At 40.1% G+C, this 14706-nt stretch overlaps 1 protein-coding gene across 1 annotated transcript; it reads left to right on the plus strand.

Moving 5' to 3' along the window:
* Window positions 1-706: 706 nt before the first annotated feature.
* LOC130870892 (60 kDa heat shock protein, mitochondrial-like) lies at window positions 707-2776 on the plus strand. Its single transcript, XM_057763843.1, has 2 exons — window positions 707-810; window positions 1822-2776. Exons 1-2 carry the CDS (start codon window positions 707-709, stop codon window positions 2330-2332), a joined length of 615 nt encoding a protein of 204 aa, XP_057619826.1. The 3' UTR covers window positions 2333-2776.
* The last annotated feature ends 11930 nt before the right edge of the window (window positions 2777-14706 follow it).

A 14706-nucleotide genomic window follows, 5' to 3' on the forward strand; every position in this document is an offset into this window, starting at 1 on the left:
TTGGCGCTCGGGGCCCCTCGCTTCCGCTCTCCCTTCAACCAAGAGGCTCCAATAAAGCGTGATTTGGGAAGAATCCTCGTCTGGTGATCGTCTTTTCCTGCTGGTAAGGGAGTTCGCCGCACTTTTGCACAAGAAATAATGGACAGCTGTATCCTTCTACTAGAGGCACATCCCTTATCATTTACCTGGAGATGCTACTCAAGGGAGATGTTATGGAAGCTGTCTCTTCTCTAGGACTACCTATGGAGTCTTGACCTCACCTGGGTCATCCAGCAAATCTGGGTACCATGTAGTGAGAATATATGATACTACTCTAAAAAGTTACCATACTTTGTAATTTTATTTATAGTTACTTGCTAAATAAGTTATTTTTAGGGTAGTTAGGGTTAAAGATACAGAAAGAGGTATTGGAAAGTGTCTGTCTTCTAGAAGTGGGGAAATAAATGGTTAGGTTTAAAACAGATATCTTGGCTTGTTCAGATTTGTAATAAACATATATCGCATTCTGCTATTTTGTGTTATAGAATCAGCTTGGAAATAGGGTCCTCCACCCTCATTGCTATGCCTTGGGCAGGGTGAGCATGCTGTGTGTGGCTATGCTGCTTGCGTTTTCAAATAATGTATATTAAGAAGCATTATTACCTGTATTCTAATAAGGTGATGTGCTACTCTGAGCAGAGGGAGATGTGTGACCAAGGGCATAGCAATGAGGGTGGAGGACACTACTTCTAAGCTTGTCCTGGACACAGATGACAGATCTGGAATGGTCACCGAACATCAGGAGGACAGAAAAGGACAGGAATCCAGAAGGTGATGAATTCACTCATCCCATTCATAAATCTTTTGCTTAATTAGCGCTAAAGAGAGAGGAGGGTGACTAGACAACTAGACCATATGGCTGTTTATTCTGCTGATCATTCCATTCATAACATTCTTCTTTGCTGCCCAATTACTAGCCTCATGTTTTATTTCATTGTTGCTTGGAAACTCACAGCCTGGGAGCTGACAAGTTCCCAAGGATGAGAATATTGGCTCTGTAAGAACTCTAGAATCATGTCTATAAGGATATTTTTCACTCAGAGAGTGTCATCAGGGCAAATTTGTGGTCTCTTAATACTCTCTAGTGAACCGTAAATTTTGGACATGTCCTTATCAAAGGAAAAATGGGACCCGAGGAAATGTCACGAATGAATAGTTTCCAATTAGAATGGAGTCAGTGTGACATTTTGTATGATACACTGTGTTCCCTGGTCAAAGATGTTCCTGGGATATAAAAGAAACTTTGTCAACTTTTATGCCAAGTTATGAACAAGGGAGACACTGGATGAGAAGAATCAATCTTGTACTTGAGTGCTGTTAGAAAGAATCTGGAATTGTGACCCCTTCTATTGGTGGCACCATCTTCTCAATGTGGAATTGACGTGGTTTTCAGTGTCACTTTTCAACAAGTGACAGAAAAGCTATTGTGTATGTAATATGAAAATTTTCTATTTAGAAAAAATAACTTTCTGTAAAAAACAGAACTGAGTTGCAAGTCTTCTACATACTGAGATCTATATTGGACTTCATAAATAATAAATAAGAATTACATTTTAATGCAAATTTTAAAATAGCAAATACAGAGTGAACTTATTGAGGTTAATTTTACTACTTACAGTTTTCATAAAATCTGGAGAAAGCCAAAGTTTTAATAAATGACCTATAACCATCAAATTTTTCCAATGGTGTGCTCTGCCCTTGATCCACTAATATGGCAGAGACTCTCTTTTTGTAATGTTGGGACTACCATCTTCTGCGTTCCATTTCTGCTTTTTATCTTAGCTGGGTTGGAGGAACAAGCGATGTGGAGGTGAATGAGAAGAAAGACAGAGTTACAGACGCACTCAATGCCACGCGAGCAGCTGTGGAAGAAGGCATCGTGCTAGGCGGGGGCTGCGCTCTGCTGCGCTGCATCCCAGCCTTGGATTCCCTAAAGCCTTCTAATGAGGATCAGAAAATAGGTATAGACATTATTAAAAGAGCACTCAAAATTCCCGCCATGACCATTGCTAAGAACGCGGGTGTTGAAGGGTCTTTGATAGTCGAGAAGATTCTGCAGAGTTCCTCAGAAGTTGGGTATGATGCCATGCTCGGGGAATTTGTGAACATGGTGGAGAAGGGAATCATTGATCCAACAAAGGTCGTAAGAACTGCTTTACTGGATGCTGCTGGGGTGGCCTCCTTGCTAACAACAGCAGAAGCTGTAGTGACCGAAATTCCTAAAGAAGAGAAGGACCCTGGAATGGGCGCAATGGGGGGAATGGGAGGGGGAATGGGAGGTGGCATGTTCTAATTCCTAGAATAGCGCTTTGCCCTTACCAATGAACTGTGACAGGAAGCTCAAGGCAGGTTCCTCACCGATACCTTCAGAGAAGCTCCTGAAGAAAATGAAGAGAAGGCTGGCTGATCACTATAACCATCAGTTACTGGTTCCCATTGACAATACATAATGGTTTACTGCTGTCATTGTCCATGCCTACAGATAATTTATTTTGTATTTTTGAATAAAGACATTTGTACATTCCTGATACTGGGTGCAAGAGCCATATACCAGTGTCCTGCTTTCAACTTGAGTCACTGAGGCAGGCCTGCTGGTCCGTCCGCTACGGTCAGGACTGTGGCGCTTGTGCCACCAGACGAGAGGTCAGAGGCAGCCTTTCTGTGGAGCGAGATAACTGTACAAAGTAGAGAAGTATCCAATTATGTGACAACCTTTGTGTAATAAAATTTTGTTTAAAGTTCAAAAAAAAAAAAAAAAAGAAACAATGAATTTTGGTTACCCAGGTTTCTTATTGGTAAGAGATTGAACAAGCCCAAGTTTTCCTTTAGCCCCCAGAAGACCCTTGTTGCTTACCTCTGTGCTTCCTCTGACCATGGATGATGGTCAGCATTCCATTGCTTTCCCATGGAACCTATGGATCTTTGCTCTAGACCCAATTATTTTACTATTTTACTTCAGATTCCTCTTCCTTCAGGATTATTCTTCCTGATTATTTTTGAACTTCGGTGTGATTATTGTTTTCAAGCAATTTGAAGATACAAAGGTGAAAGACTCACCTTTTAGTCAAAGCTAGTAGCTACTGGATTCCCACTCACTTCCAGGAACAAAGAGCCAATTAGTTCCAGAGTTTCACTTATTTATGCTGGCTTACTTTTCCTTGTCTCCAATATTATCAAAATCTTATGTAAGTTACTGACATATTAGATTTATGTAGGGATGCAGCTATTCTATTATTTTTTTAAAACCCATTTATTTGGGTAATATAATAGCTGATTGACTCTACAAGAGTGTGTTCCACAGCCTTTCCAAGCAAAGCTTATGAATCATTATGATTTCAGCAAGTTTGAAGAGAAGGAATGACTGATCAGTGGCACGAGTCAATGCCAGCAAGTCCACCAAGCACATAGCTGTGCTTTTTAACATTTCTGAAAGCTTTACACAGACAGTTTTGGATCATAAAGGAGGAGGAATGGAGTAGGAAGAGGAGAAGGAGAATGACAGTGAAAGGGAGAGAAGAGGACTGGTCTAACTAATGGCGTTGCACATGCTCAAATGAAGGGGCAGATGGTGTTTCAGGCTGAATCCATTGCAGTGGGGTGAAGCTGGAACATTACTTAGTTTGAGCTGGTGGATTTTTTCTGCTTTATCTCAGTTGTCTGTAAAGCTTGGAATAAGATGACATTTTAGTCACAAACCTGCAGTTACACAGGACAGCAAGCTTGGCAGCTTAGAAGCTCCTTCTGTGGTGAAAAGGTTTCTTCCATGCTGAATGGCTGTAAGTTTCCTTGGGAAATGAGGGTGAGACAGGGAGTTTGTATTTTAGCAGGAGTCAAGCTCTTGATAGCAAAAAAAAAAAAAAAAAAAAGTTCTAAAAACAACAGTGGTGTCTTGAGGCTACTATTAGGTATCAAGTGCTGATAGAGTAAATATCTCTCCTGACTAGTCAAGTCAGGATGTGACTGATGCTGGTAGACTAGTTCAGCTGTATTAAATCACATTAAAATGCATCATTAGACCTTCAAGTCTTAAATATGGTGCCAATCATATTATTTGAAATAATATAACTAATCTATAAATAGTCAAGCTTTAATGTTAGGACTTGAGGTTGAATTTCTAGAGGCACTATTTCTCCAAGACACACACACACACACACACACACACTAGTATGCCAATGAAATAAAATGATTGATTAGAAATTTATCAGAATTGAAATCTAGAGACAGGAGAAGTCAGGGAGTCTTTAGTTTTTGAGTTAGATATTAAAAACAGCATGCCGAAACACACAGGACAAAGGCATCTGTGACCTTAACTTCTAATTTATTTCAAATGTAGCTGTTCCGGTAATAACATCCCATGCTTCCAGGTCTACATTCATCCCACAAATGTTTCCTGTGTTAAAAGTGGGAGGCATCTTGGCTGTGTATGTGTGGGGGAGGGTAGTGGAAGATGGTATTTCCAGATGGTTTTTTTTTCCTACCTTTTAGTTTGATTGCAAACTATGTTAACTATAATCAAGTGTTGATGTGCTAAACTCATTTGCTCCCAAAGTGAAGCTTTTTGGAGTGTCATTTTAACAACAACTCAATCATGTTTGCTGTCCCAACTTGTTATCCCCACAAAGAAAGATCCCAAATAAACTCACATGTGATCATTGGTTTCGGCAAGCCCTCTAATCTACAAAGCAGATGCTTTTCTGTTATATATATTTTCTTTTAGAGTATAATTTGGAATTATTCATTGGAAAGAGCTGCTTCGATGGCTACAAAAATTAGAAGTGAGGACTTGAAAGGGGATTAATAGCTTGACTTGATTAGCATTCAATAAAAACTTGGATATAACTCAAGAATTTGAAGGACAGGTGGGCATTTGGATTTTTCTTGAACTATGACTCTATATCCGACTGCAATGTGTAATATTTATGTATTGAAAGTAAACAGCTGACAAAGGCTCTTTACCTGCAGCCTTGGCCTGTGTGGACAACGTGCTGTGGATATTGCTATTTCCTTGTTGCCATCATTATGAGAGTGGTATTGTTTGACAGAGTATTTTATCCCAGAACAGGAAAAGGCAACTTAAAAGAGAAAGGATTTAATTTGGCTTACAGTTCAGGGCACAATCCACTGTGGCAGTATCTTATTTTTCCATAAAACTGGAAACTGATACTCCCAAAATCTATGATTTCCAGGAACAATTTCCTTTTGAACCTGTGAGGTAACCCTGCTTTGTGTGTTTTTTAGTTACTTGTGGTTTCCAGGCAGTTTTTGGTATTCCTTGGTTTGTAGGTACATCCATAGTAGAAACACCCTGCCACAGTGATGCAGGAGGTTAATGAAGAGGGATCACTTGAGCTCAAGTGTTCAGGATATCCTCAGATAATGAAGTGAAACCCAGAATAACATAGTATAAACAAAGTTGTAATTGAGTCCTGTGGCAGAGTCTGGCCACCAGCAACACACAGACACAAGAAGATGTGTGTGTACACAAATCATATTTGCAAGTAAGATCACAATATGAAGAACTGGGGTTAGGGTGTTAATACATCTTTTGGGGTTCATGTAACACAAATCAGAGACATGTCTTACCTTTTGAAAATCTGTAAGACTTCCTTAAGTCTTATAGATGTTTAAAAAAACATCTATAGCCATTTTCCCCCATAAAAATATCTTTCTATTTTGATCAATAAGTAAAAAAATGAGAAATCAAGAAATTTTAGTTTATAATGACCCATTAAATTTGTAGACATAGAACCACAGGGAAAACATCAGTAGAGAATGCTACAGCAAATACCCCTCCCAAACTTTAACCTTGTTGTTTCAGGGTATAGGAGTAGAGAGAGCTTTGATTTTTGGGTAAGTCATTGAAAAATCTAACTCAAGTTGCCACTTTTATGTTCTGTATTTGATGAATTCTTTTTCCCCAAGGGAAACAGGAACCCTTTGGCACTTGGTGAAAAAGGGGTGGTTGAGAAGATAAATAAAGTTTACAGAGGCTTTGGAGATTAGTAAATATACAGTGGAGATGGTCATTATCTGCATAGTGTAGGTCTATACTTTGATTATAGATGCAGAGTTATCAGTAGTATATTGATTGACAAGTCACTCACAGCTCATCCAGGGCTGTCCAAGCCGATCTACAGGCCTCAGGTCTCTGCCTCTCTCCCCTCCCTAAATTTCACAAAGGAGCAAAAGAACTTGAAAGTCAAAGGGATTGTACTTAATGCTGTTAAAGTATGTGTTTTCATTCTGGAACTCAAAGGAAAAGTTTCCTCATAGGAAACTTTTGTATTTGTATTGTTTTGTTTGTGTATTTTAATGTCTGTCATTATTTTCTTTGTTTCAACTGCATTTACTACACATGTGTGTCTCGGGCACACTAAGTCCATTTAGTGCTGTTATTATGTACCTGAGTATGGGGCCATCCACTAAAGAATAAGCAATCTCATTCAGGGGCCACCTCTGAAGTAGAATAATTCTCCGTCTCCCAGAAATTGTCTACTAATAACAGCTCCTCAGTTATGGGTGCGACCGTGTGAGCTCCTTCCATGTCTATGCTGTGATTTTGGCAGGCGTGATCCTGTATAGGTCTTGGGTGGGTAACTAGAGTTGCACGTTTGTAAGTGCAATAGCCCTGTCATATCCATAAAGCAGCATTTCACATCGCTCCTTCCTATTCTCTGGCTCTTGCATTCTTGCTGCCTTCTAGGCCATTAACCTGAGCCTTGGTGAGGGGGTTGATAAAAATAATCAGTTTAGGGTTGAGCACTCTCAGCCTTTTGTTCCTACTTCTTTGACCAACTCTGAGTCTCTTCATTAACTGCTCCCCATGCATTTAAAATAAGTTTCTCTGAATAATGTCGAGAACAGTTTGGCAGTAAGAGCATTCTCTTTAAGTCAATTTCATATAAAGAAACATTATCTCCCCCACCCCTCCGTGTACAATGTCTGTCTGAAGTGAAGCCAGAAGATACCACCATAAAGGTCTTTTCTCTTGATGCTTGGATAAAAGATGATGCAACCTTTCACTTAGTTAATATTTGACTGCTCATGACCTGATTCTTCCTTTTGGAGAAGGGCCTTTCAAAGCAGAGGTTGAATGATACCAGGCTATTTCCTAGGAGGAAAGACTTCAGTTACAAATACATTTATTTTCCAAATCCTGGTGACTCTTGTGCTGCAAAACTAAAAAGACAATGGTTGGCAAGGATGCTGTTTCCACTCAAATCTGAAAAGCTATGATTTGCTTCTCATATGCCAACCACACTTGTAGCTACATACCCTGACAGTAATATATGCCATAGTGGAAACTCCCTCCTCACGTTTCTGTTAATGTTGGGGCAGGCATCATTTCCAAGCTGGCCTGTTACTGTAGGTCCCTATAAACTACAGTAAACTAAGAAACTAGGAGGAGAGAGAGCGAGAGAGAGAGAGAGAGCGAGAGAGAGAGAGAGAGCGAGAGAGAGCAAGAGAGAGAGAGAGAGAGAGAGAGAGAAAGAGAGAGAGAGAGAGAGACAGAGAGGAACATATCAGAGAGGAACATATGGGCCAACAGGCATGGGATGTTCATGCTTCTACATTTTTGTACTTAATAATTGTGAAACATAACGTAATCTTCAGAGAAAAAGGTGAAACTTTTTCCGAAAAGATTATTGGCTATTCTCCAAAACGCCTCTGGTAAAAACGGTCTCAGAAGAGCCAAGTTAAAGTCAAATCATTTGATTTTCAAGTCAAGACAAGAAGCTCAGTCATTTCAGAAGTGTAGCTGACTGAAAAAGAACAAGACACTTGCATCTGGTTTGACTCAAGTAGTTTCACATTTGTGAGCTGGCTTCTAAAGGACATAAACTGGAGCCAGTGAAGGAAAGGCATGCTCGTAACTGCAGCCTGAGGAGTGCTGCGTGCTAAGTCATTTCTCCAGGGAAGGTATTTGAAAGTAAACCACATACACCTGGGTACTTGGGTTAGTTTTGGGGGTTAAATTAGGTCAGCCTTGCCCACCTTGTGCCTCACTGAACAATGTGCTCAACTTTCTGTCTTCTGTATGGAGAGTTACTGTGTGTGTGAGGTGTTAAAATGGCTCTAGCTCTCTTTCTTGTGTGTGTGTGTGTGTGTGTGTGAGAGAGAGAGAGAGAGAGAGAGAGAAGAGAGAGAGAGAGAGAGAGAGAGAGAGAGAGAGAGAGAGAGAGCATGCTCATACACAAGAGTGTAAAGACAAAAGCTCCTGCTCCTGTGTGGGAGACTAAGTCATGTAATATTATTGAAACTGATAAATACTGACAAATGAGAAGAAAGTAGACTTGTTCATCTGCTTTGGGCAGATCCAGGTCTTCCTAACTCTGCATGGGTCTTTAGTGTCCTGCGGGACCTCAAACCCTCCACGCCTCCTTGAACTCACTTCCATCACTGCACTCGCCAGGACATGCTGCTGCCAAGGAGAACTTCTCCGAACTTGTGACAGACAGGCTTTCCCAGAGTGATGTCATCCCAAACTGTAAGCTAAATAAGACTCTTGAAGTTCCTGTCTCAGGTGTTTTTGTTTGTTTTGTTGAGACAAAGTCTCATTATGTAACCCTGCATGGCCTGGAACTCACTGTTTAGACAAAGCTGGTTAATCTCACAGAGATCTGCTGCCTCTGCCCCTTAAGTACTGGTATTAAAGGCCACCAGGCCTGGAGATATTTTTTTTTAAATTTTTTATAGTAATGAAAAGTAGATGAGTACATAGGATGCACTATGCCAGCCTTTTGTCATGAGAAGTTGAAAGGAGGGTTTTCGCATAGTAATAAAAAGACAGTGATAGTGTCAGGTACTAAAACACTTATTTTGGCTTTTTAAAAATGCAGAGTTCTTTACCCCTACTCTCTGCAGTACATGATTATACAAAACAAATATCAACAAAAAAATCCCCGAAGCAAACATCACCACCATGCTAACAATGATAAATACAATAAACACCATACACAGGCACATCAAACACACATACATACATACCACATACACAGATATACACACCACACACACACACACACATACACACACGATACACAGAGAAAAACACATACCACATACACACACAGATACACACACATACACAGATGATGTGGTATTCCCCTCTGTATGCTCTGAATATGGTTTATTATTTCTTAGGCCTATGGCAGGGCAGAATAGAGCAAGGCAGGAAAACTAAACTGAATAGAGAGAGATAGAAGGTGAAGTTAGGCAGACACCATGTAACCGTCCAAGAAGCAAGATGTGAGGTAACAAACCATTAGCCTCATGATAAAATATAAAATAATAGACATGGGTTAATTTAAAATGTAAGAGTCAGTTATTAAAAAGACTGAGCTAATAGACCAAGAAGTACGTAATTAATATTAAGCCTCAGAGTGATTATTTTCTAAGTGACTTTGGAAACAGGCGGGCAGAGAAAAAACAGTCCAGGGGGTCCAGGGGGAACCACACAGATACCACACATAAACCACACACACACACACACACACACACACACACACACACACACTTATATACAGATACAAATGCACCTATCCAGGCTTTGTGGGTGAAGCCTCTTCTCATTTAATGTAAAACTCTCTCCTCCCAACTGAACCCCTTTCTGTCAGGTGACATTTCCAAAGGATCTTCTTTCTGATTGAAATTTCTCCTTAAAGGCTATCTCTGATACCAAATATGTTACTTACCAACTGCTGTAGTATTTCCTTATTATTATTATTATGTAAATGTCATAGAAACAGAGATTCATTTTGTTTACTTTTATTGTCAATGATTAGAGATTTTTGTGGCACATAATAGGTACTCTAGAAATACTAAATAACTCCATTGTTTGAATGTAGCCAGATTGATTGGATAGGAATTTCATCAAGAAGAGACAACACATATAAGAAGGCAAAAAGTGTTCTCTACAGCCAGACTTACCTTCTTAGGGCTAAGAGAGTCTTAAGTACCAACCAGCTTCAGAACCTGGCAGTTTCCACTCCAAAGAATCCGGATCCAGATAGAACCTTGATTTCATCGTTCTCAGGATGAACTTTAAATGGGGAAAACTTTCTTTGTGGGATGAAAATAGTGTGTTGAGATGGTTTGTCTTTTGTCCACTTAGGGTTGACAGGCATCTTGTGACAAGGAAATGTGATATGTATTGGGATGGCAACAAAAGCTGGAGTTGTTTTCAAGACATTTCCCTTGCTACCTTTTTCAAAATGTAAAGTCTGCTGAAGAGATTGAGACAAATATCCTGAAGGGGAAAGAGTGGGGAATGGAGAGAAATGAGAAGGTCCAATTTCAGAGTCATGTACTTAAGGAGCCTTCCCCTGAGGCTGGATCTCAACCAGAGACAGAGTGCCAAAGCCACCAAGCACCACTAGCTGCAAACCCCAGACCTCTACCATGGCTTAGCTGGCAGCCCGTGAGAACTCCTCATCTTAAACACCCCGTCACAGTCCTAGGGTCTGGACTTGCTCTGTGCTGTTAGAATCACAGGTTGATTGGTGGTTGAAGTTCTTTACTTTTAGATTAGAAAATCTCACTCGTGGATTTCAGGTTAAGAAAAATTGATGTTAAAGTAATTTTGATTTTTGAGAACTGTGAGCCACAGGTGCTAGATTTATAAAACTAGGCAGAAAATAAATAGTAGAGGAAGAGCCCAGAAAAGTGTTGAATTAGTTACTTTTTCTGTGGTAAAACACCGCGACCAAGGAGGCTTCAAAAGTGTTTAATTGGGCTTATGGGTTTAGTTATGTTTCAGTGGATTGATGACAGGGTGACAGGCAGCTGGAGCAGCAGCTGAGAGCTCACATCTCACAAACAGGAGGCAGAAAGAGCTAATTGAAAGCAGCCTGAGCCTTTTGGAACCCCAAAGCCTACCCCTAGTGACACATCTTCTCCAGCAGGGCCACACCTCCTAATTCTCTCCAAACACATTACCAAACTGGAGACCAAGGATTCAAACCTATGAACTTGTGAGGCCACTCTCATCCAAATCACCACTAAGGTGTTTAAGAAAGGCTTCAATAAGGTATTAAGATCAGGTTAGACTTGAAGACTTTGTGCTCTAGTTTGATTTCTGTTGCTGTAACAAACACCATTACCAAAAGCAAGTTGGGGAGGAGAAGGTTTATGTCATTTTACAGGTTAACGTCCATTAAAGAGGGAAGTGAAGGGCAGAGCAAAAGGCAGGAGCTTGAAGCAGAAACCATGGAGGAATAGAGTTTGCTGGCTGGCTTGGCATGTTCTCTGTGGCTTACTTTTTTTCCTTTTTCTCTTTTCCTTCCTTCCTTCCTTCCTTCCTTCCTTCCTTCCTTCCTTCCTTCCTTCCTTCCTTCCAGTCTATCATTTTTTCTTGAGACAGGGTTTCTCTGTAGCTTTGGAGCCTGTCCTGGAACTAGCTCTTGTAGACCAGGCTGGCCTCAAACTCACAGAGATCTGCCTGCCTCTGCTTAATGAATGCTGGGATTAAAGACATGTGCCACCACCACCCGCCTTGAACTTGATTTTGCACATAGCCCAGACCTATTTGCCTAGGGATAGTGCTGCCCACAGTGGGATAAGCCCTCACACATCAGTTATCAATCAAGATAATGCCTCTTAGCCTTGACCCCAGGCTAATCTGATGGAGATAGCTTTTGAATCAATGTTCCCCCTTTCCAGGCGACTCTGATTTGTGTCAAATAGAAATGTAAAACTAATCAGTGTGTTTGTCAGCACATGGGCACTTCACTACTGCTTATTCTCTGAGGATAGAAAACTCAAGTCTCTTTCTGTGATCCCAGTTTACATCTTATCCTCTTCAGACTTTTCCCAAACAGTAGATGTCTATATTCCACACACTGCTTATCCATCTTATGTGTCCATTTTTATTCATTGTGTCTCCAAACTACTTTCCTGGAGCTCTGAGTATGGATATTGCAGAAGTCCTGTGCTAAGTCCAAATGGCAATTGACAAATATATAGTTGCCACTCTCTTTAGGGGCTGGCTCCAGGACTCTCAAGAACACTAGAATATCCAACATATCCATTCCAATAAAAGGTATTGAATTAGGCATGTCAACCCTTTGCCATTGCAGAACATTGTTATACATCACAAAGTTTGGTTGTGTGACTTTGTTTTCAGGAGACATGAACAATAGCTCCTTACCTCGGGGGGTGGGGGAACAACAGTAGTTCAAACTCCAATTTGGTGAATGCAATGAGTTCTATTGGTAGATAGAATAGAAAAAATTATTTATGTGCTAATTGCAGTTTCGCCTCTCCATTTTCTCCCATTCTCTTCCTCCACATCTCCTCTGAGACACCCCCACATCCACTCCTTCTTAGTTTATATATATATGTTAAGAAAGGGGCAGGCCTCCTGTGGATATCAACAAAACATGGTATATGAAGTTGAAGGAAGACTAAGCAGCTCCTCTTGTATTAAGGCTGAATAAGTCAACCCAGTATCAGGAACAGGTTCCCAAAAATCAGCCAACATATTAGGGGCAGCCCATGCTCCTACTCTTAGGAATCACACAAGTAGACTAAGCTACACAACTGTCACATAAATGTAGATGGCTTAGGTCCATTCCATGTAGGCTTCCTGGTTGTCAGTTCAAATTCTGTGTGTGCCTACGAGCTCATTTTAGTTTACTCTGTGGGGTTTCTTGTGATGTCCATGACCACTCTGGCTCCTACAATCCCTCCCTCCCTCTCTTCTGCAGCATTCTCTGAGGTCAGCCTAATGTTTGGCTGTGGCTCTTTGCAGCTGTTTCCATCGGTTAGTGGATGAAGCCTCTCTGATGATAATAGGGGTAGGAAGCAATATGTGAGTATAGCAGAATATCATTAGGCATCATACAAGCCCCAGCAATACCACTCTTGGGTAGAAGGGTGCTCAATCATACTACAAGGACACCTGCTCAGCTATGTTCATAGCAGCTTTATTCATAATAGCCAGAACCTGGAAACAACCTAGATGTCCCTCAACCAATGAATGGATAAAGAAAATGTGGTACATTTACACAATGGAGTATTACCCAGTTGTTAAAAACAATGACATTATGAAATAAAATGTGTATTGTGTGAGTCTGCATTCCTGACTTACATATTTCTCCCCTGTAGTGGTTTAACGAGAATGGCTTTCATAGGCTCATATATTTGTGTGCTTATTCCTCAGCTCGTTAACTGTTTGAGAAAACTTAAAATAATTAGGAAATATGACCTTGTTGAAGCTGGTGCAGCCTTGTTGAAGAATTGTGTCACTGTGGGTGGGATTTAAGGTTTCAAAAGCCTATACTAGTTCCAGTGTTTCTCTCTTTCCATCTGCCGTCTGTAGTTTAGGATGTAAAGTTGTTAGCTACTTCTCCAGTACAATGCTTACTTGCTGCCATGCTTCCTGCCAAGATGATGATAGACTAATCCTCTAAAACTGTAGGCAAATGTACAGTTTAAATGCTTCTTTAGTAAGAATTGCCTTGATCATGGGGTCCCTTCACAGCAATAGACCAGTACTTAGGACATCGTCCATCAGGTCTGCTCTTCTTCAACCACTCCTGTTATGAAGCAAATGGGCCTCAGTGGTGGACCTTGAGGGTTTTCTTAGCTCTTCCTTTAAGTTATGGCTCTGCTCTAACTCCCAGCCCTAAAATTCTTATGTGATGCTTGCCATACTTCGATCATGAAGATGGTACCTATATCTTGTATTTGTACTCCAAAATTATCATGTTTAGCAAACAATGATGCCGTCACCCACTCCATGGGACACTCTTGACTCTAATTACAAAATCCACAACATCCACAAATTTCAATCATATTAGTCAAGAAAAATAGAAATTACTTCGCATGATGTCTTAATTAGAGCTTCCATTGCTATGAAGAGGCACCATGACCACAGCAACTCTCACACAGGAAAACATTTAGTTGTGTTTTACAGCTTGTCCTTAGGCAAGACCGCATGAATTCTGATGAGTAATGCAGAGGTACTCTGCTTTATGTTTACTTCCCATACTGCTGAGATAATACGAGAGTGTCCTGAAGCTGTCTTTTTAATTCAAAAAGTCTTACGTTGTCATTGGTGTCAGAAGGAGCGGAAAGCATGGAGCTGCTCTTGGATTTTCTAAAGGCTGTTTTATTTCTTGCTTCCTGTAGTCTCAGGAGGCAATGCCATTTTCTCTGCGTACTTGACTTTAGAAGATGAGGTCTTAGATATATGCATTATAATATACTGATATGTGCATTTTGGAAACTTGCAATAAAATATTTCCCTGTTAGCTTTACTAATTATAAATAATGCTATTATGATAACTCAAGTTGGAAAGAAGAGAGAGAAGTACACTTCAAGTATATCTGGATAATAATGTTTCTTCTTTTTTAGTTGTTGAGTTAGAATTTTCTTTAAATAACTGTCCAAAGATTATTACCTTTTTGCTTGAATGTCTTGCAAGTTATTGTTCTATGAGTAAAAATAATGATGTAGATAACTTAACTACATCCCTAACTCAGTTCCTCAATTTATTTTAATGTGTTGAGTTTATGTATTATTAATGCTTTAGTTATCAAAATGATTAATCTGAATGATATATCGAATTTTTAATTTATTGTATTTGTCTACCTAATGAAAAATGTGCTCAGTGTGGTTTTTAAAAATCATCTGTTATTTGGCATACATTCAGCAGAATCTTT

The sequence above is a fragment of the Chionomys nivalis genome, chromosome 3 (assembly GCF_950005125.1).
Source record: "Chionomys nivalis chromosome 3, mChiNiv1.1, whole genome shotgun sequence".
Lineage (NCBI taxonomy): Eukaryota > Metazoa > Chordata > Mammalia > Rodentia > Cricetidae > Chionomys > Chionomys nivalis.